The 20,347-nt window shown below is 32.5% G+C and overlaps 2 protein-coding genes across 8 annotated transcripts in view; both read right to left on the bottom strand.

Annotated features, from left to right (window-relative positions):
- The window catches only part of LOC144839289 (hyalin-like), a 30,255-nt gene extending 16,959 nt beyond the window's left edge, over positions 1 to 13,296 (bottom strand). The window contains exons 1-4 of the mRNA XM_078694605.1: positions 13,227 to 13,296; positions 9,472 to 9,735; positions 4,052 to 4,309; positions 3,204 to 3,464 (exon numbers count right to left, since the gene is read on the bottom strand). Of these exons, the coding sequence (XP_078550731.1) occupies positions 3,204 to 3,464; positions 4,052 to 4,309; positions 9,472 to 9,735; positions 13,227 to 13,296 (853 nt within the window). The remainder of the gene's footprint in view (positions 1 to 3,203; positions 3,465 to 4,051; positions 4,310 to 9,471; positions 9,736 to 13,226) is intronic.
- Positions 13,297 to 16,825: 3,529 nt separating this feature from the next.
- Positions 16,826 to 20,347, bottom strand: part of LOC144840680 (uncharacterized) — a 60,287-nt gene continuing 56,765 nt past the window's right edge. For all 7 annotated transcript variants that reach the window (XM_078696630.1, XM_078696629.1, XM_078696624.1 and 4 more), the window contains 6 exons: positions 19,831 to 20,044; positions 19,411 to 19,477; positions 19,264 to 19,319; positions 18,673 to 18,899; positions 18,140 to 18,196; positions 16,826 to 17,546 (listed from right to left, as the gene is read on the bottom strand). In XM_078696630.1, the coding sequence (XP_078552756.1) occupies positions 17,502 to 17,546; positions 18,140 to 18,196; positions 18,673 to 18,899; positions 19,264 to 19,319; positions 19,411 to 19,477; positions 19,831 to 20,044 (666 nt within the window). In that variant the 3' untranslated portion in view covers positions 16,826 to 17,501. The remainder of the gene's footprint in view (positions 17,547 to 18,139; positions 18,197 to 18,672; positions 18,900 to 19,263; positions 19,320 to 19,410; positions 19,478 to 19,830; positions 20,045 to 20,347) is intronic.

The following is a 20,347-nucleotide window of genomic DNA, read 5'->3' on the forward strand; positions in this document are numbered from 1 at the left end:
ATAAATCAGAGACAAATTTACTTTCATTGTAAAGCCTGTTTTCCTGTCGACGCTATCGTCGTTGATCGTTAACAGTTCAACGACGACCGTTTGAAAACGATCAAGTTGGAATGATAACGATAACGAGTACCTTTTCCTGTAAATCGTTAAAATTTCAATGTTTACGTAGAAGATCGCCAATTATTAACGATAGCGTCGACTAACATCGACAGGAAAACAGGTTTAAAGGAACATGTCTAATAATTATAAAGATAATTGAAACAGCTGGCAAAGGTGTATGTACAGTTGGTATACCAACATACATGTTACGGTAGAATAAAGTGTATCAGCAGAAATATATACATTTCAAAAGGTACTCGTTTTAATCTATTTTACAGATCTAGTTGAAAAGTTATAAAGCTTTTAGTAGAATAGCAGTCAGCAACTGTTCTTACAATATTTTGCTATGCGGATGATCTTGTTTTAAGTCTATTTGTTGTGGGTCTTCAGAAAAGAATCGATGTTGCTAATGGTTAAATTTGTTTTAATGGTTTAAAATTTACTCCAACAAAGACGTATTTGGGAAATCCCCATTTATTGAAAATCCTACATTGTACCTAGATAGTAGTATCTTGTGCTGGTGCTGGTGACGTCACGTACATGGGCATTAAACTGGGTGTTAATCTTAAGGGCGATGTGCATGTCAGGAATAGAATAGGTAAATGTCAAAGAGCTTTCTATGAATTGCAGGGAACAATGTGTAAATACATGTTTGGAAGACAGTTCTGACACCAACTCTAACATCTACAAAATGTGTAAATCTGAGCAAGAAGGATATTCTGGACACAGTGAATTAATTGAAGCAGCGTTGGTTTTACCCAAATTTTGCATAAACACAGCTCTCATTCACTCTTTACATGTACCTAAGTTGTTTAACATTATTACATGTAATAATCAAGTGAATTTACTTCATCACATATTTATTAGTTATTCTAAATCTAGGTCATTCTACTCGCATCTATTGGATAGCAAATTTAGAACATGTAAACAATACCTTATTTTGATGTTTTTTAATAAAGCATACCGTCATAATCTTTTATGAATGTGTAAATCTGTATCTGTCAAAATGTGTTTATTTGGGATTGTACTTGTGTTTTATTATGTTTTCTCCTAAGGGAGGTAAATAAATTTGAATTTAAAAGAGTCGATGTCAAGTCATGGAAATTATATGTATTTCACTTGATTCTTACTGTACTGTATCTAGATTTCCACAGTATTGTATTTTTGTTTTCAATTTTTAGTCCTTTGTTAGATTTATATATAGTTTGTGATTATGTTTTAATTCTTGGTTGTTAACATGCGGTTTACAGTGTCTATATAATACGCAAGGTTAAATAAAAAGAGTTAGTTAAAACGTCCTGTGCATTTATTTCCATCATGGTCTGTGGTTTTGGATTTAGAACAAAACAACCTTTTAAAGAAAACTAATTTAAGTTTACCTATAGAATTTATATAGAATATTGATTGACACCGTTAAAAAATAATCAAACTTGCATGCTGTGTACATTCATACACTCAAGGTTAACTATTGTTTGTTGATACTAAGAACTTTAGTAAATGTAAACAATACCTTATTTTGATGTTTTTTAATAAAGCATACCGTCATAATCTTTTATGAATGTGTAAATCTGTATCTGTCAAAATGTGTTTATTTGGGATTGTACTTGTGTTTTATTATGTTTTCTCCTAAGGGAGGTAAATAAATTTGAATTTAAAAGAGTCGATGTCAAGTCATGGAAATTATATGTATTTCACTTGATTCTTACTGTACTGTATCTAGATTTCCACAGTATTGTATTTTTGTTTTCAATTTTTAGTCCTTTGTTAGATTTATATATAGTTTGTGATTATGTTTTAATTCTTGGTTGTTAACATGCGGTTTACAGTGTCTATATAATACGCAAGGTTAAATAAAAAGAGTTAGTTAAAACGTCCTGTGCATTTATTTCCATCATGGTCTGTGGTTTTGGATTTAGAACAAAACAACCTTTTAAAGAAAACTAATTTAAGTTTACCTATAGAATTTATATAGAATATTGATTGACACCGTTAAAAAATAATCAAACTTGCATGCTGTGTACATTCATACACTCAAGGTTAACTATTGTTTGTTGATACTAAGAACTTTATTTAGGTAACACAATCTGACACGCAAACATTGATTAAATTTCACATTCATCTTTTTCTTTGTTATTGTTGAGATTCACTATTGTGTTGAGATACAATAGGTATCATACCATGAAATTAAATTTATTATTTATTTTGTGTGTATCTAAACATTTTTATTTATTTTTATTCCTCTTAAGTTTGTTTTATTTATTTATTTTGATTTAAAGTATTTATTTTTTTTTGTTTTTGTAAGAGTTATATTTTGTGTTTCATTCATTCATTTTGATTTATTTTTAAGTTAATAATTTTACTTATTCTTGTATGTTATTATTTGGACGCACCTTTATCATCAAAGTGTGCCACTGTTGTAAAAGTGAAGTTTCCAATAAATTATTATTATACAGTACCATCATTTTGCTGGTGGAATTTACCCTAAAATACCTTATCTCACATACTCACCTAAATAAAGAATATTGGTAGACTAAGCAATAAGTATGGAAGTATGGTTGTGTTAAATGTCATCAGTTATAGTTATACTGTAAATTGATTATAATTTTAGAGAAAAGGATATATATTATGTTAAACTATAGGCTAGCCGGCTGGCCTATCTACTTGCACGGTCAACCGTGCATGCAACATCTGAAGTTGAAACAAAAAAAACGTGGTATCACACAGTATTTATATTCAACAGGAATAAAAAAGTGACATAACCTTTTATGATAACATGCACCAGATTCTATACAAATGAGATACTGTATTAACAAATAATATTCTTATGATACTGGGCAAATATTGTAGTATTTGAGATTCAGTGCTCTAAGAATTGGGGCATCAACAGTGCGAATGATGCCTTGTTTTCTATCAGGAAGGTTGACTATTAACATTTATCATGTTGTCTATTGGCACAGGAACTAGCTGCACAGTCGACACATCATCTGTGCCGATAGAAAATAATAAATTACATGCTCAGTAGGCTAAAAGTCCGATATTTGTTTTGAAATAATTTAAATTGTTTTCCTAATGTATGTCGATGATCATAGCATTTTTAAAATTACCTTGAACAGTGACGTTAAACATCCCTGAGACGCTGTTTCCAGATGGGTCGGACACATATACTGTTACTACGCTGGATCCTATAGGAAATTCGTAAGATGGACTGATAAAGGTCACTCCATTGACTTTGTAAAAGACTATTACAGTACCAGAATTATCTGTAGCATCTGGAGATGTCCAGTTGTATAAAGTTGTTGGCTGTCCAGAGTCTGTATCAATTGTTGTGTCATTAGGATACTCTGTCACAATAGGGTCTCCAGTATCTAAACGGATAGAATGTATAAAAAAATTATATTTTATTTATATTTTTTGTAAATGGAGTGTTGAATACTGACCGAATTTTGAGGAAATCGGAGTAGCATATTAAGAAAGTAAATAAATAATAAAATAAAAGAAAGTTTTCAGAAATGAAGAAAGAACTAGAGATAATATGTTCAATAGAACATGAACCCAGTCAGAGTTTAATTTAAATACCAACAATTTACAACAATTTTTTTTCTTTTAAATATTACATTTTTGAGGTTGTACCAGTCTACTGAACAAGATTTGAGAAAATCAGAGTTGCTCCTGCAACTAGTAGCATATTCAAATGTTGCCCAAAAAATCATCATCTCATTTTTATTTACTTTTAGGTATGTTCTTTTGAAAGCACCGATTTTATGCTGTATCTTATGCAAAAGTCCTATAGCACCACCTTAAAGAAGGAGCTTATTTCACAATGCTCATTCTAACTTTCCTTTTAAAAAAATAACTGGTGTTAATAAAAAGTTGTTGGCAAATAATTTAATTTTGTAATAAATAACACTATACTTGGAGCTACCCTTAAGTACTACCCGAACGATTTACTTACCAATTACTCTAATAGTTATAATACAAGTTCCAGTGTTACCACTGCCATCAGTCGCAGTGTATGTGAGGTTAGTCTCTCCTATGGGAAAGTTAGCTGGTGATGTCTCAGCTGGTTTAGTCCGCATTGACTCGGATATCATACCAGTGGATTCATCAGTTGGTATTGGTTCATTCCACGTTGACTCAGCCATGTTAGAGTCACTTGTATTAAACACCAATGGTTCAGTTGGACAATCAGGGTAGTAGGGATCACCAGTATCTTATACGAAAAAAATAAAACATCAGATTATTCTGTTATAATAAAATTCTGAAACAAGAGCTCCGTATAATATTACATATCTAAACTTTTACTTGTGCTGTTGTCTTGTGATAAATGGAAATCGCATTGTGAATGCCCAATGCAAAAATTAGACTCTTAAACTGAGTCCAGCTAGGTAGTTGTTTTATGAAATCACAAAATTATTTACAATGTTAATTGTTATTATTTCTTAAGGCTACATTATCTCCAACTCCCCATCTTCCTTCTTATTATTTTGTTTTACCCAAATGTTAGATTGGTTTAGTAATGTTTTTTAACAAATTGTTAATTGTTAACTTTCCTCTCATCTTCTACTGTATACCACTGTATTAGAGTGGAGCTCCACTCAGACTGCCTCAGCTTATATTATGTTTAAGTATGTTTAATTGAAAGTGATTACATAAAAAAAAACCGGGAAAATACGGAAAAATTTTCCAAAAACTAATTTCTAAAAAATCGGTCAGAAAATAGATTCCACTTTTTCAGTAACTATGGGGTTATTAGTTTACAATACCTACGACTGACGCGTTTTAGTCGCCGGTAAACGCGTTGTTGTAATGTCTCCCAGTGGTCCCTTTTGGTAAATTATACGCCATGTGTCGGAAAATGGCGAATTCATTTTATACACACAATTAATGCGATTTGTTTAGGCCTAAGTAATATTTAAGATAAAAATGTAATTTACATGTAATATCATGATTTGTAACACCAGCATAATAATCTTCTTCAAATTGCTTATTAATTTTAAGCTAGGCATAGCTAGGCGGCATAGCTAGGCCGTCTACTCAGCCTAGCTAGCTAGGCTTGAATTCATGTCTAGGCCTATTTACTCATTCATGGGTTCGAAAAGGCCTGGTCGTTTCGCCCAATTTATCGTTCCTGGGTTTTCTCGCACAGTAAGAATTGCGAAGCACAAAATGCTCTACTAAACAAGACTGGTATTGCTGTAGTAAAGCGATATTGAAGCTTAGGCTTGACTGAAGAGCAACTATTTAGGCACCTTATTATCATTGCCCATGGGTAGGCCGAGGTTGGGTGCCAGAACAAACTTCACTGCTGTAAGTGTAAGGCTATTTAGCATAGCTAGGCCAAGCAGCATCATCGGTGCCTAGCTTTATTAAATGTATAGTCACGTTTTTGTCGGATCTCGTTAACCATTTTAGTAATACAGTAATCTCATAATCACATCATTACACTGTGAAACATGATAGGGTCACATCCAGAATGTTTATATATACTTTTCGCCCGTCAAAGATAACATCCCGGCAATAACAGATCGCCAGTCAGTCAGTACAGCTGCATGCAGCTAGCATATACAGCTGCATGCAGCTAGCATGATACAGGCCGTGTGTGTGATCGTGAAAAACATACTCCATAGCATAATAAATATAAAACCCAGTTGCAACCTTAAACGGGGAAGTGTCTGTTTACGTAAAGTTGTATACGAAATAAAAATCTGAAGATATGAAAAATACATAAAAAAAACATTTTAATTTTTTTTTTGTTAGGATTATTCAAATATACCCCTCTTTTTTCATGTAAAAGAATAGGAAATTACAAGGTGGTATCCCCAAAACGCAAAAAGGCGTGATTGACAAAAATATAAAAAATATTAAGTATGAGGGATATTTTAAATAACAGCTAAAATGTATGAAAATTAGAAATTTTTCTGGGTGGAGCTCCAAATAAGTCAATAAACGTTATAATAGTTTCCGAATTAAGTTTAATTTGATGATTTTCAAAGCCAAATACAATGCGTTTTTAAATTTTTCTTTTTCAAAAAATAGTGTTCTGTTGTACGTCAGTGGTAGCAATACCTACAAAGTTAGACAAACAACGTTAAACTAGATTTAATTCGTCACTATGACGAATTATAGGTTATATGCATTTGATTAAAATAAAGATAATTGATTTGTAAAAGATATATTGATTGATTGATTTTCTCAGAATCTTTAATTATTTATAATATATGCTAAGATCTTGCTAAGGCAAATACAATAGCCGGTATCGCAATCCGATCAAAGATCCCTCTGCGTATAATGTCATAAACCATATTTGTTACATAATAATAAAGACATAAGTTTCTTTATATCTAAATTTCATTATAAATCATGTGTATAATCTATACACTAAGAAATAAAATTGAACAAACAATATAAATAATTTAAAAAAATCTTATTTCGTTTCGTTACCCAAGGTGAGGCTCGATCTCGGTACCTTGAATGCCATAAACACGAGCACAGACCACCGAGCCATACACAACTTACTAAAACATGTAGAAAGATTCCTCCGTGTATTTACTATTCAGTAGCCACTTTGGTGCAGATAGATTATTACATACCGCAATGAATTATAATTTATTACTATGATGACATCTTTAAAAATTTTAAAAAATTATGCACTGTCAAACTATATACTTTTAACTTTAATATATGAACTTCTTAAGAAAGAAAGTTAATGTTAAGTTTGTTATTTCGGCCTAAGAAATTGTCAAAATTTGTTTGATTGTCGAAATTAATTTTTTTTAATTCAATATGCAATTAATGATGACTTAATCAACTTTTGTTCTCTTAATTTGATAATAAATCATACATATGATACATACACTTCAAGAAAATGAAATAAAAAATAGGTGTTCCCCAGCATTCTGACGATACATATTAATTTTAAAATTTAGCATATTTTCACTATTTTGTTAACTTATACGTGCGTAGCCTGTCACTTTTGACGTGCTCGTATAACGCAATTTCGAGTTGAAAAGTGAATCAAATATGATGATATTATTAAAGAAAGGTTGTAAAACAGAAATCGGGAAAAAATAGTGCGCATTAACGTTTAACGCGCAGTGCGCGTGCAAAATTCTGCGCACTCGTGGCAATTTTTTAAACGCTTAAAATTGCCTGAAACGTACTCTAATTTCATCGAAAATAAATTTTGACAATTTTAAAACTTTTAAGCGCGCGTACGCATGCGTTATATGCGCTACGCACGTAATTATATTGCCATATGATGAAATATGACCTGAAATTTATGAGTACCAAATTTTGTTTAAAAGTGATTCATGCTTGTGAAGATATGATTACAAACGTGATTTCATTAAATCGCGCGTAGACCGCGTAATTTATGATTGCGCACCGTGAAAACATGACCACATCGATTCCTGGCCATAAGGAATATACTCTGAAAAATTGACTTAGCTAGATGAAACTGATGCCAAGATAATTCACGGACAAAATAGTGCTAAGGAAAGAATAAATAAATAAATAAATAAATAAATAAATAAATAAATAAATAAATAAATAAATAAATAAATAAATAAATAAATAAATAAACTAGATTTAATTCGTCACTATGACGAATTATAGGTTATATGCATTGATTAAAATAAAGATAATTGATTTGTAAAAGATATATTGATTGATTGATTGATTTTCTCAGAATCTTTAATTATTTATAATATATGCTAGGATCTTACTAACGCAAATACAATAGCCGGTATCGCAATCCGATCAAAGATCCCTCTGCGTATAATGTCATAAACCACATTTGTTACATAATAATAAAGACATAAGTTTCTTTTTATCTAGATTTCATTATAAATCATGTGTATAATCTATACACTAAGAAATAAAATTGAACAAACAATACAAATAATAAAAAAAAATCTTATTTCGTTTCGTTACCCAAGGTGAGGCTCGATCTCGGTACCTTGAATGCTATAGACACGAGCACAGACCACCGAGCCATACGCAACTTACTAAAACATGTAGAATGATTCCTCCGTGTATTTACTATTCAGTAGCCACTTTGGTGCAGATAGATTATTACATACCGCAATGAATTATAATTTATTACTATGATGACATCTTTAAAAATTTAAAAAAATGATGCACTGTCAAACTATATACTTTTAACTTTAATATATGAAATTCTTAAGAAAGAAAGTTAATGTTAAGTTTGTTATTTCGGCCTAAGAAAATGTCAAAATTTGTTTGATTGTCGAAATTAATTTTTTTTAATTCAATATGCAATTAATGATGACTTAATCAACTTTTGTTCTCTTAATTTGATAATAAATCATACATATGATACATACACTTCAAGAAAATGAAATAAAAAATAGGTGTTCCCCAGCATTCTGACGATATATATTAATTTTAAAATTTAGCATATTTTCACTATTTTGTTAACTTATACGTGCGTAGCCTGTCACTTTTGACGTGCTTGTATAACGCAATTTCGAGTTGAAAAGTGAATCAAATATGATGATATTATTAAAGAAAGATTGTAAAACAGAAATCGGGCAAAAAGAGTGCGCATTAACGTTTAACGCGCAGTGTGCGTGCAAAATTCTGCGCACTCGTGGCAATTTTTTAAACGCTTAAAATTGCCTGAAACGTACTCTAATTTCATCGAAAATCAATTTTGACAATTTTAAAACTTTTAAGCGCGCGTACGCATGCGTTATATGCGCTACGCACGTAATTATATTGCCATATGATGAAATATGACCTGAAATTTATGAGTACCAAATTTTGTTTAAAAGTGATTCATGCTTGTGAAGATATGATTACAAACGTGATTTCATTAAATCGCGCGTAGACCGCGTAATTTATGATTGCGCACCGTGAAAACATGACCACATCGATTCCTGGCCATAAGGAATATACTCTGAAAAATTGACTTAGCTAGATGAAACTGATGCCAAGATAATTCACGGACAAAATAGTGCTAAGGAAAGAATAAATAAATAAATAAATAAATAAATAAATAAATAAATAAAGATCCTGACAGAATCAAGAGGTTATATGCATATCATGCATATAACCTAATAAAGATCCTGACAGAATCAAGAGGTTATATGCATATCATGCATAACCTAAAAATGTCATACCCCATGCATAGCCTACTAATATATATAGAATACAGAGAATATTCTTTGCCTGTGATGTTTATATAGAGAGCCTGTATATATTTTAATAATGTGTATAGAAAAATGAAATAAAAGTGGGACAAGCCCATAAAAGACACAAAAAAACCAATAGAATACTGTAAGAAGATGAGCACGACTACTACTAATAGGCCTATATAATAGAAGATAATACTGTTTAAAGTTTACTTACCAAAAAATGAGACAGAAAACTGACAAACTTCTGACACTGAAACAGGTGGTTCATTGACTGATGCTGTGTATTGAAGAATAATAACGGATCCTACTCCAAAATTTACGTCAATCCCTGGAGAATACGACGGTGTTGATGTCACCTCAACGTCTGCAGCTATCCCGCTTGGATCCACGGTTGCTGTAATCACTGGGATGGTGTATGCATAGGGAAATGCACCAGTGTTATTTATTGTCTCATCTCCTGGACAATTATCAAACGTGACTTAAAGAAAAAGAAACATTAAATTACCGTAAATAAAAACACATTACTAAGACCATGAATGAATAGGACTAAAGCTTTGCTTGCGTGGATCCTCTAAGTGCCTATACTACGGATGGTTCTTGCACTAAAGCGAGAAACTGATTTTGTTACGGAGGTATCCTGAAGGAATTGACTCTTTGAAAAAAGAGATTGAAATTGTTAATTCGTCGTCGTTAAGCTATACATTTGAATAAACGTATAGGCCCCCTATGCTAGTTATTAAAATAGTATTTTTTATAACTTTTTTTGTCGGTCAACTTTATTGGTGTTTTAATCGTGCTATTTAACCAGGTTTCATCAATTTGAACACTTATTTTAGACGGAGATGCGAAGTATTATTGTACGCGGGTATGTTTCAGCATTGACAGTCATTAGACAGCGTGTAGTACGTTTGGATAACCCACCTATTCGAGGCAAATTGTTTACCTAAATTCGATTTAATCGTCAATAACTAATTAGGCCTATATAAGTAAAAATTAGTAAACAGGGTTTTATTACTTAGGCCTACCAATGTTATATACCACCAAATTAGTAATTAGGATTCTAGATGTTACGCACCATTTGCTGAAATTTACCCTTAAATATATGTAGGCCTATGCATTAAAATTGCGAAATAAAGTGTATTATTACTGATAGTCTTATATAGGCCTAAATATAGTTTATAAACATTTCATTTTTGTTACTGTTTAAAAAATTATGAATAAAACCGATCCGATTTCACTATTGACAATACTCGCAATTTAGGCCAAACATAATACAGTGATTGTGAATGTTTGTGTACACCCATCGACACGTAGTCTAAGTAGAGTAAAATATGTTTGTATTATTCACAAACTCCTTACTCTATAAAAGAAAAAAACAGCTTCAATCAATATTGCTTGAAGTGAAACTCTGGTTTTTAAATCTTATTTGAACATCAACAATGTTGTGCCGATAATTCATATTTTAATCAAAGATAAAAATACCAGAGGTTTTGACAAACTGTGAGCCTGTAGCACTGATTGTTACACACGCATGACTAGAAAGGTGACTGGTACGTGTGGAATTTAGTGAAAACACATCATTTTATAATTTAATTTATGGCATTTTATGAAAGTAACACAAATATTGTATTACACTTTGAAATAATTTGCCACACTTTTATAAAATAATTTTAATAAATTATTGTCGGAAAGTCCAAATACGTCACTAGTAAAGAGATAGACTTATTACAAAGTGCACGGGATGCTCTGTCACATGGAAGTATAATACCTCCATGCTCTGTCACTTCAGGGAATCTGGAGATTTTTGCTTAATAATGGTCCGTGAAGTCGGAAATTGCTCACAAATAAGTGTAAACATTTACCTATCTTATTTAATTTCAAGCTTAATGACACATAATTGCGCAACTAAATTAATTTTGTTCTGTCTAAAGCCAATCCCATGCGACAAATATTAATAATGGTAAAGCAAGTCTGTCTTTGTTTAAATAATAAAGTTTAGTTTCAGTTTAGTTTATTTCATATTTTATATAAATTTGTAATGATAAATATTAAGTAATAGTGCATTTGATTGTGCGTGAAGATTTCAATAAGCCATAATAACCTTAAGTCTGAAACTCCAGATAAAGCAAACAATAATTATGGTTACTTAGACAGAAAAGAATAAAAGCAATGCAAGCACTTTAAATACGTTCTTCTAGGTGCAAGAAAAAAAAACCAACTGGTCTCTATCTGGATTATCGTATTGTTCCTTTAATTATTTTCCAGGTCAGGCGCAATTGTAGTTAAAAGAAACAAGGCCAACAGCCATTAAGTCGCGTGCTACAATGCATAGTGATACCGGACCGACAGACAGACCAACAGACCGACAGACCGACCGACCGACATAGTGAACTATACTGACCGAAATTACTGAACATGTTTAAAAATGTTGAAATGTTTAAAAACATTTTTATTTTTTTAATTTACACGTGCGTAGCCTGTCACTTTTGACGAGCTCGTATAACGTAATTTCGAGTTAAGTAAGTCAAGAAAACAGAAATCGGGCAAAAAGAGTGCGCAATAACATTTAACGCGCAGTGCGCGCGCAAAAATCTGCGCAGTCATGGCAATTTTGTAAACGCTTAAAATTGCCTGAAACGTACTCTTACCGTATTTCATCGAAAATAAATTTTGAAAATTTTAAGCGCGCGTACGCATGCGTTACATGCGCTACGCACGTAATTGTATTGCCATATGATGATTTATGCCCTGAAATTTATGAGTACCAAATTTTATTTAATTGTGATTCATGGTTGTGAAGGTATGATTACAAACGTGATTTCGTTAAATCGTGCGTAGACCGCGTAATTTTTTATTGCGCACCGTGAAAACATAACCACATCGATTCCTGGCCATAAGGAATATTCTGTGAAAAATTGACTTAGCTTGATTAAACTGATATCAATATAAGTTCAGAAAGCGATAAAACGCATAGTGATACCGGACCGACAGACAGACAGACCGACAGACAGACCGACCAACCGACCGACATAGTGAACTATAGAGTCGCGTCCACGCGACTAAAAAACTGATCTCTCAGTAAGTTTTAATTGATTTGATATTCCGCTAAACTCTATTTTGATACCCAGATTTCGCTACATAAGCTCATTGTAATTAATTTTTTGTCAAACTCTAAGGTTGTCAAAGCTAATATCATCATTCAGACCCGATTAAAGTAATCCACATCATAATTATAATTTATGATCAAGAGGAACGGATAATGAAATAAACAGAAAAGTACCGGTAACAGTCTTATTCAAGCTCGAGTGAATCAGAATTTATTTTACGTTGGTCTGTTTCCTTAAAAAATAAAATATTTTAGAATATTGTTTTGTCTTAGAAATATGTTTTTGTCTACTAATGAAACCATTTTAGACTGCTAAAAGAAATTCTGGAAAGTAAAATTTCTTCTCAGATGACGATGATTAAAAGTGACTAAGTTAAACTCGGGGGATTGAATTTAGAGAAGGAAACAATCTGCCGGAGTGAGAGAGAGTAAGAAATGGTTGTTCGGATTCCGAATGCGAGCAGACGCCCAGCGATAATTGCGAGTTAGTGTTGAAAAAAGAATACATGAAGTAAATTCTGTTAAATTGAATGGATAAAAAATCTATAACTGTGTTATTTTAGTTTACATATTTAGACGTACACAGTGAGAGCGGGCCATTTAATAGCTATTAGTAAAGACATATTGAGACATACATCTTAATTGTAATTAAATCTCTGGAAAAAAGGTAGATCGGTTAGTGCGAGGTAAAAAAACGTATCATATTCAAATAGCAATATTCATTTATTTTGTAAGGCATGTACTGTCGATAAGGGAGTATGCAACGAATTTAAATATATTATTTCCCAATTGCGTTAGGCAAGCTTAGAGATTATATAGGATGAAAATATATGATTTAAATTAAAAATTAAACAAATACTTACTTTGAGCATTGCCAAGAGTAAAAAGCCCAAAAAAGGTAATTAACAGTCTTGCTAACGTAAGTTGTAACATTTTTTGCTAACAAAAGGATACGCTAGTTCCATTAGAAACCCAGAACTAAAATACCAGTACCACTAAGTATTTTAAACTTATACAGTACACTTGAATTTGAATGAGGCGGTGATTGTGTGGGTACATTACTTCAATGTTATATAGTAATTGGTTAGTGAGCCTTTAGATCTTTATATTCTCAATTCAAATTCACTAGGGTAAAACATAATGAAACATTGTGTTCAGTGTATTCATTTCTTTCTATAGTACACCCATATGGATGATATACCTATTGATTGATTTCTATTGAATATCAAAATCACAATTGTAACTTGCGTTAATTCAGAAAACGGAACAGAAAAGTTAAAAACTATATGTTATTATATAAATTCGAAGGCAAATTACTGAAAAAATGACAATGCTTTGGATCTCAATGATACAAAGTAACATAAGAAAAGCGTGGAACAGTCAGAAATTAGCAGAGCTTCGAGCAACACTAGCCCTTCATCAGTCAAATGAGAGTACTTGGACAAAGTAAAGAGTATTGAGCAGACAAGCGATGTCTGGACTGGAATAAAAGAAATCGCACTACCCGATAAAAACAAAGGCGGTGCAGGCTGGTGAATAGTGAATAAACAATTTAGGAATGGAACTAAAACAAGGCCATATAGATGGCTGCAGGCGCGTGCTCAAGTTAGTGTTTACCGACCGACCGACCGACCGACCAACCGATCGACCAACCGACCGAAATTGCTGAAAATGTTTAAAAATGTTGAAAATGTTTAAAAACATTTATATTTTTTTAATTTACACGTGCGTAGCCTGTCACTTTTGACGTGCTCGTATAACATAATTTCGAGTAAGTCAAGAAAACATAAATCGGGCAAAAAGAGTGCGTATTAACATTTAACGCGCAGTACGCGTGCAAAAATCTGCGCACTCAGCAATTTTTTAAACGCTTAAAATTGCCTGAAACGTACTCTTATTTCATCGAAAATAAATTTTGACAATTTGGAAAATGTTATGCGCGCGTACGCATGCGTTACATGCGCTACACACGTAATTGTGTTGCCATATGATGATTTATGCTCTGAAATTTATCAGTACCAAATTTTATTTAATTATGATTCATGCTTGTGAAGATATGATTACAAACGTGATTTCGTTAAATCGTCCGTAGACCGCGTAATTTCTTATTGCGCACCGTGAAAACATAACCACATCGATTCCTGGCCATAAGGAATATACTGTGAAAAATTGACTTAGCTATATTAAACTGATATCAAGATAAGGTCATATACAAGTTAGTGTTTACCGACCGACCGACCGACCAACCGACCGACATAGAGTCGCGTTGCACGCGACTAAAAACAACTCAAATGGGGGTTGACTACTTACATTTAAGTAGTCAATGGAATAATTTTACTGATATGGGAGTATGTTCCTAAATGTTAAGTCTTTTTTCTTTAAGTCTTAAGGTTTTTTGGTTTTAAGTAGTAATTCCTGGTGGTTTTCTTTGTCTTTGCGAGTTCTGTCGCTCCATTAGACATCGTGCTCTATTGAAATGACTATGAAATTTACAATCGAATGACTAGCTGAATTAAAATGTTCGGCTACAGGTTGATCAAGCTTTAACGTTTTGATAGCTGATCTGTGTTGTGTCATTCTCATACGGAGAGTGTTTTTGGTTTTTCCGACGTACTGTTTACCATGAATTTTACAGTAGGCCTATATGAGATATACGTTTTTGGTTAGACAATTAATTGATTTTCTTATCCGAAAAATGTGGCCAGTTTGGTTACTCTTAAATTTGTCAGTGGAGTTGACCAATGAACACGTTGCGACCGCAAATTTTGGCTGTCGTGAGAGTCAATTTAGATGCTAGCACATACCAAAAGCAATTTCGTCTCAATGCGCTGTGGAACCTGTGACTTTGCAATTACATTCGTCAGGACAGTGCTGCCAAGAGGCGTTATTTTGTCTGTCCAAGACAGTGGCGGTGTTAGTTAGTAAGCTACACTCGTCTCGAAAAATGCACTATGTTTCTTAAAGTGCACATGGACATTTTATGTTCACTGAACTGGTTTATAGTCCTTTCCCGAGAAGACTTCTTCTACTACCAGAACCATGGACCGAGTGAGCCTCTACCATTTCCAGTGATGGATTACGGTTCCACTGTCTTAACCGCTCGGCTACTCACGTATAGTTATTTATATTAATTGTTACTTATTTAGTTTTTCTTTTTAAAGATTTAAATTAAACAATAATGTCTAAATGGCAAATTATCTTGGCAATATCTCAAAAGCCACAGTGCCTGAAAGTTGAAACATTCAGACAAACCTGGCGCGCTTTTCGTACTTTATGAAAAATCATGGATCTGGTTAGTTGGGATATTATTATAATGATTCTCAACCATCTGATCTCAATCCCGTCCTATTTCGTTCCATTAGACCAATTATACTAAGTGAAATTGTTGTGCAGACGCTGAATTCGATAATAGTGTGAACTAAGAACTATTTGTTTAGAGACCTACTACTTATTCAAATTGCACAATGTTGAAAATGTATTGTCTGATTGCCTTTACAATCAAAATCTATACACAAAATATTTAAAACAATTGCTTTAAAAGAAATATAGACCAATTGCTAGGTTAGACCCTTGACTGTTGGACTATATAACAATTGTAATGCATAGCCTACATTTGGTTTCTTAATAATTTCATAGTATACTAATAATTTCCTTGTATACTATTAGTGAAAAAATATTGACCTGCATAGACCTACTAGTAACTAACCATAGTTCAGCAGTTCACTTTACTATGCAACTTAGATGAGAAAGCGGTTATTGGTTGTACATTTTTATGCCTTGAGCATGCAATACAGGTGTAACAACCTACGCAACCCATACAAAAGTATTTATTATTAAGACAGTATAGAGTGAAATTATGTTGTAATTTTACCCTTCTCTGGTTATAAGTCTAACCTGGAATTCTTTTCCTATCGTTCTCTCGTCGTTTGAGCTGAGGCACCTTTAGCCATTAAATGGCCAGTGTTTTGCTGTTAGAACTGCAAACGTTTGCGAAGATCGAGTGTATTTTTCTCATTTCGTTGTGATTGCCGAATGTTGCGTGACAGAGAGGAATACTTAATTTATGATTAAGTCGTCCACCGTAGCCTATTAGAGCGCTTTATATTTCTGATGACCGACAACCAACCTAGGTCGGATGAATCGATGTGTCGTCGGTCGACACCTGGACCTAGAAATCATCAAAACCGTCCAGGTGGGGAGCGAAGACACACGTGCCAACATCTCCGCATGCGCTTAATGAATTAATATGACGTAGTTTGGTCATCGGAAATCGAAATCTCCCCATTAACGTCTTAACACCATCGTACCTTATGTTAAACCATAAGTATTTGAAATGTCCTTTGACATCCACAAACCAGATAAATGGTGTATCTTTTCGTCACTTAGTATAAGTGATATTTTTCACATATAAACACACAGAACTAAAACATACACAACAAAAACTTCATTCATAATTTGATTATTCGTTTTTTATTATAAAATTATAAATAAACCCATTTTTTTTTTATTATAGAACGGTTACATGTATATACATAGATACTAAATACATTACAAAAACGTTTATTTTTTTTAGAAGAATACTGTATCGTAACACATTATCTATTAATCTACTTGTATTAAAATTGATTGACTGGGTAGTTGATGTACAATGTACAAAGCATTTTTAAACAATTCGTACTGTATTTTATACTTCTATTGTGTTTTCATATTGAAAGGGTGTTTATTAACACAAATAAACGCCTTCCCCAAAAATCCCTCCGAACAATAAACGCGTTGTGCGCTTATTTATACGGTATATAAAACGCTAATATATTTTTTTTTATAAAACATTACCTTAGAAAAAAAAACAAATATAAATTTATATACTGTAATTATAAGACTATATCATACTAGATAGAGGTTAGACAAAATACAATTAGGTTCAAACAACTAGGGAGAAGTTATTTGACGTTAAGGATAAGTTTATTGACGTTAGATAGAACATTTTTGTTCCTAATACCATGGACCTATAAATTTATAGGTCCATGCTATACTAATCTATGTAAAAGTATAATAACTAATTAATGTGGTCAATTGAATGGAAAAAATCAAACAATCTCTAAGCCAATATTGTTTAAGATTGTGTAAGAATTCAGCAATTAAAAATAATCATGCCGGAATCTTCCTTGATAAGTTGGATCAGACTGAAAGAAAACAAAACAAATTCAGACATTCTTATAATGTTATGTATGGGTACTGTAGGGAAGCTCATTCATGCAGGAGTAATGAATTTATCTACTTTTTGTAATGTTAAAAAGTGCAACCACTCAGAACTCAGGAACGTGAAAATTGGAAACAGGCTTTTAATGCGCTTGTGGAGAATTGTATTCCCTTTCGTTTTTTTGCTTTGAAGTACCTTCTACATTTTGAGAACCAAAAAAAAGCGCAAAAGATTTGCAGCAGATAATGTAGTGAACAATATTTTTATCTGTGAAAATGATGCATTCGCAATAATATTTTTTCACTCTTTTTTAGGGTTACAATAACTAAATAAAATAAATAAACCCCAAAGTAACACATATTGGTGTATGAGACCGTCGTGAATATAGACGATGAAGCGGTTGTATAACTGAGGGTTGTTATGGTAAATTATAAGATTGCATTTGATATCTACCAAAATATTGACATCACACAATCTCGCGTTGCTTTTTCACTCTAAAGAAACTCAATAAATGCATAGGCCTACTATTCTAGTTTTACCTTTCTAAAGAAAAATCAAATTCACTCTAAAACTTACACTAGAAGATATAGAGAGTTCCTCGTCCCCTGTTGCTATATATGGAGTTGAGAATTGCTAGAAAAAGGAGAAAAAATGATTGAATTTAAATGTTGTGTTTCATGCCTTGTTTAAATAAGAGTAGGCTGCGATTTTATGGGTTTTCTACTACGTGACAGGCTGGTGAAAAGAGTGAAGAAAACCAAGGTACACCATGGCATCTATAATTGCTGCTTCCCTACAAAAAATCTGAGTGCTACTATCATAGATGACCTTTGCCATCCAATTTAAGGTGTAATAGGTGCTAACAAACAAAATAATGAATGTTTTCATTCGATAAATGATTGAGAAATTCAACTTCAATTAATTAATAAACATCCATTATTATTGGTTATAATTACTATAATAATAGTACACTAAAGCTGTTTTCACATCGCGCCCAGATTCAGTCCGACGGCCTGAGAAAAATATCGTGGAAAATGGGTTCAGTGCAGGTAAAGCATAGGATATGGTTCAGTATATAGATATTAATAGAATGAATAGAAATTAATTACCTGTTGATTTTGATCAAAATATGATCTGCGATTCCTTTGACTGCTACGACCACTTCGTCGTCTATAATCACGACGGTCTCGTGGTCCTGTGTAGTTATCATATATTGGATTTGTTCTACGTCTAGATTTTGCACTAAAGGCTATGGTTGCTACTATAATTATCACAATGATAAGAACTCCAAAAACAGAACCCAAGACAATAGCAACAATCTCTAAAGTTGTTAAATCTAAAACGGAAAAACAAAAATAATTTGTATTGAAGAAATATAATATTTTCAAATGGTTTCTTTGTGAACTTACGTATTTTATAAAAAACTTTAGTTCCAGTAATTTACTGTTATGCTTACTACATAAATTTATTGATTTATTTATTATATATTTATTATTGTATAATTTAATAATTCGTTACTTGATTGTAAAATTACTAATTTTTAATCTTGTAGCCTCTTGTTTTTCTTAAAAGAAACCCTGCTCCATATTCTCATGAACCTTGAATCTACTATTTATTGGGAAACGAAATAAATAAATCCAAATATCGAGTGTTGAGTTTTGAAATACAAACTAGCATATTTAGCAAGTTGGGTTACTTACTAGGGTCATCAGTATCCTTGAAGCTACATATATCTCCACTGTACCCATCTGCACATCTAAAATGGAAACAAATATTCAGAGTACTAGAAACTGTAAAAACTAAATAATATGGAACTCAAATATTTGATAATTGTTAATGATACTTACTCGCAGGATTCAATGTAAAACGAGTTAGTAGAACAAATCCCTCCGTTTTGGCAATAATCTACACAAACTGGTGAACGAAATGAAGTGATAATTAAACACCAAAATGAAATGTACTCTTTGAATGTGTGTACGTATATATGCAAGAAAGTGCCTTTTCAAAGGTGCAATATGAACGTTTTAGATGGAAGCAAACTATATTCCTCGGTCTCCCCAAGAACATTTATTCATTGTTTCAACTGTTCAACACATTGTTTTAAATAGATTGAAACTATACTCATAATTTAAAAGCATGCTCTAAACCATCCTAATTTCTTTCAGAGTCCCTGGCCTTGCTCATAGGAAGATTCTCTTGTCTACCAGATTCTCTGATTTTTTCCAAAAATAGCTGGTGTTCTACAGATTCCCTCATTCATGACTTACTTGTATCAGCTGCTACGACATCATCAACTCTAATGGTGGAACCACCTAGAATGCCACCTTCAGTTGCGGCATTAATAGCACTGGTGACATCATCGGCAGTGGTAGAAGTGCCAGTCTCAAATACTACTACAAAGTATACTTTGACACTACCAGTAGCAAAGTCAATAATCCTCACGCCAAGGTAGTTAGGTAAGTTATAAAATGCATCCACAAGCTGAAAGGACATAAAATGATATACTAATACTTAAATTTAACCTATAATGAAATGGATTTATGGTGAATATTATCAATTCTAAGACAACAACCAAAATGATAGGAAGAAGATTTGCATAAAAGACAATTCACTAGGATAAATACTCACTTTGACAAATTACCTCCCAGGATAGTTTAGGTCCTAGGTTGTGATTCAACTTAATATTAGTAAAAATTTAAGATAAAAAGACAATATTTTGGCACATATTGTGTTTCATACGTATAATACTTTAGCATTTCCAGACAAAATTTGAAACGTCGACTG

The sequence above is a fragment of the Antedon bifida genome, chromosome 4 (genome assembly GCF_963402885.1).
Source record: "Antedon bifida chromosome 4, ecAntBifi1.1, whole genome shotgun sequence".
In the NCBI taxonomy this organism is placed as follows: domain Eukaryota; kingdom Metazoa; phylum Echinodermata; class Crinoidea; order Comatulida; family Antedonidae; genus Antedon; species Antedon bifida.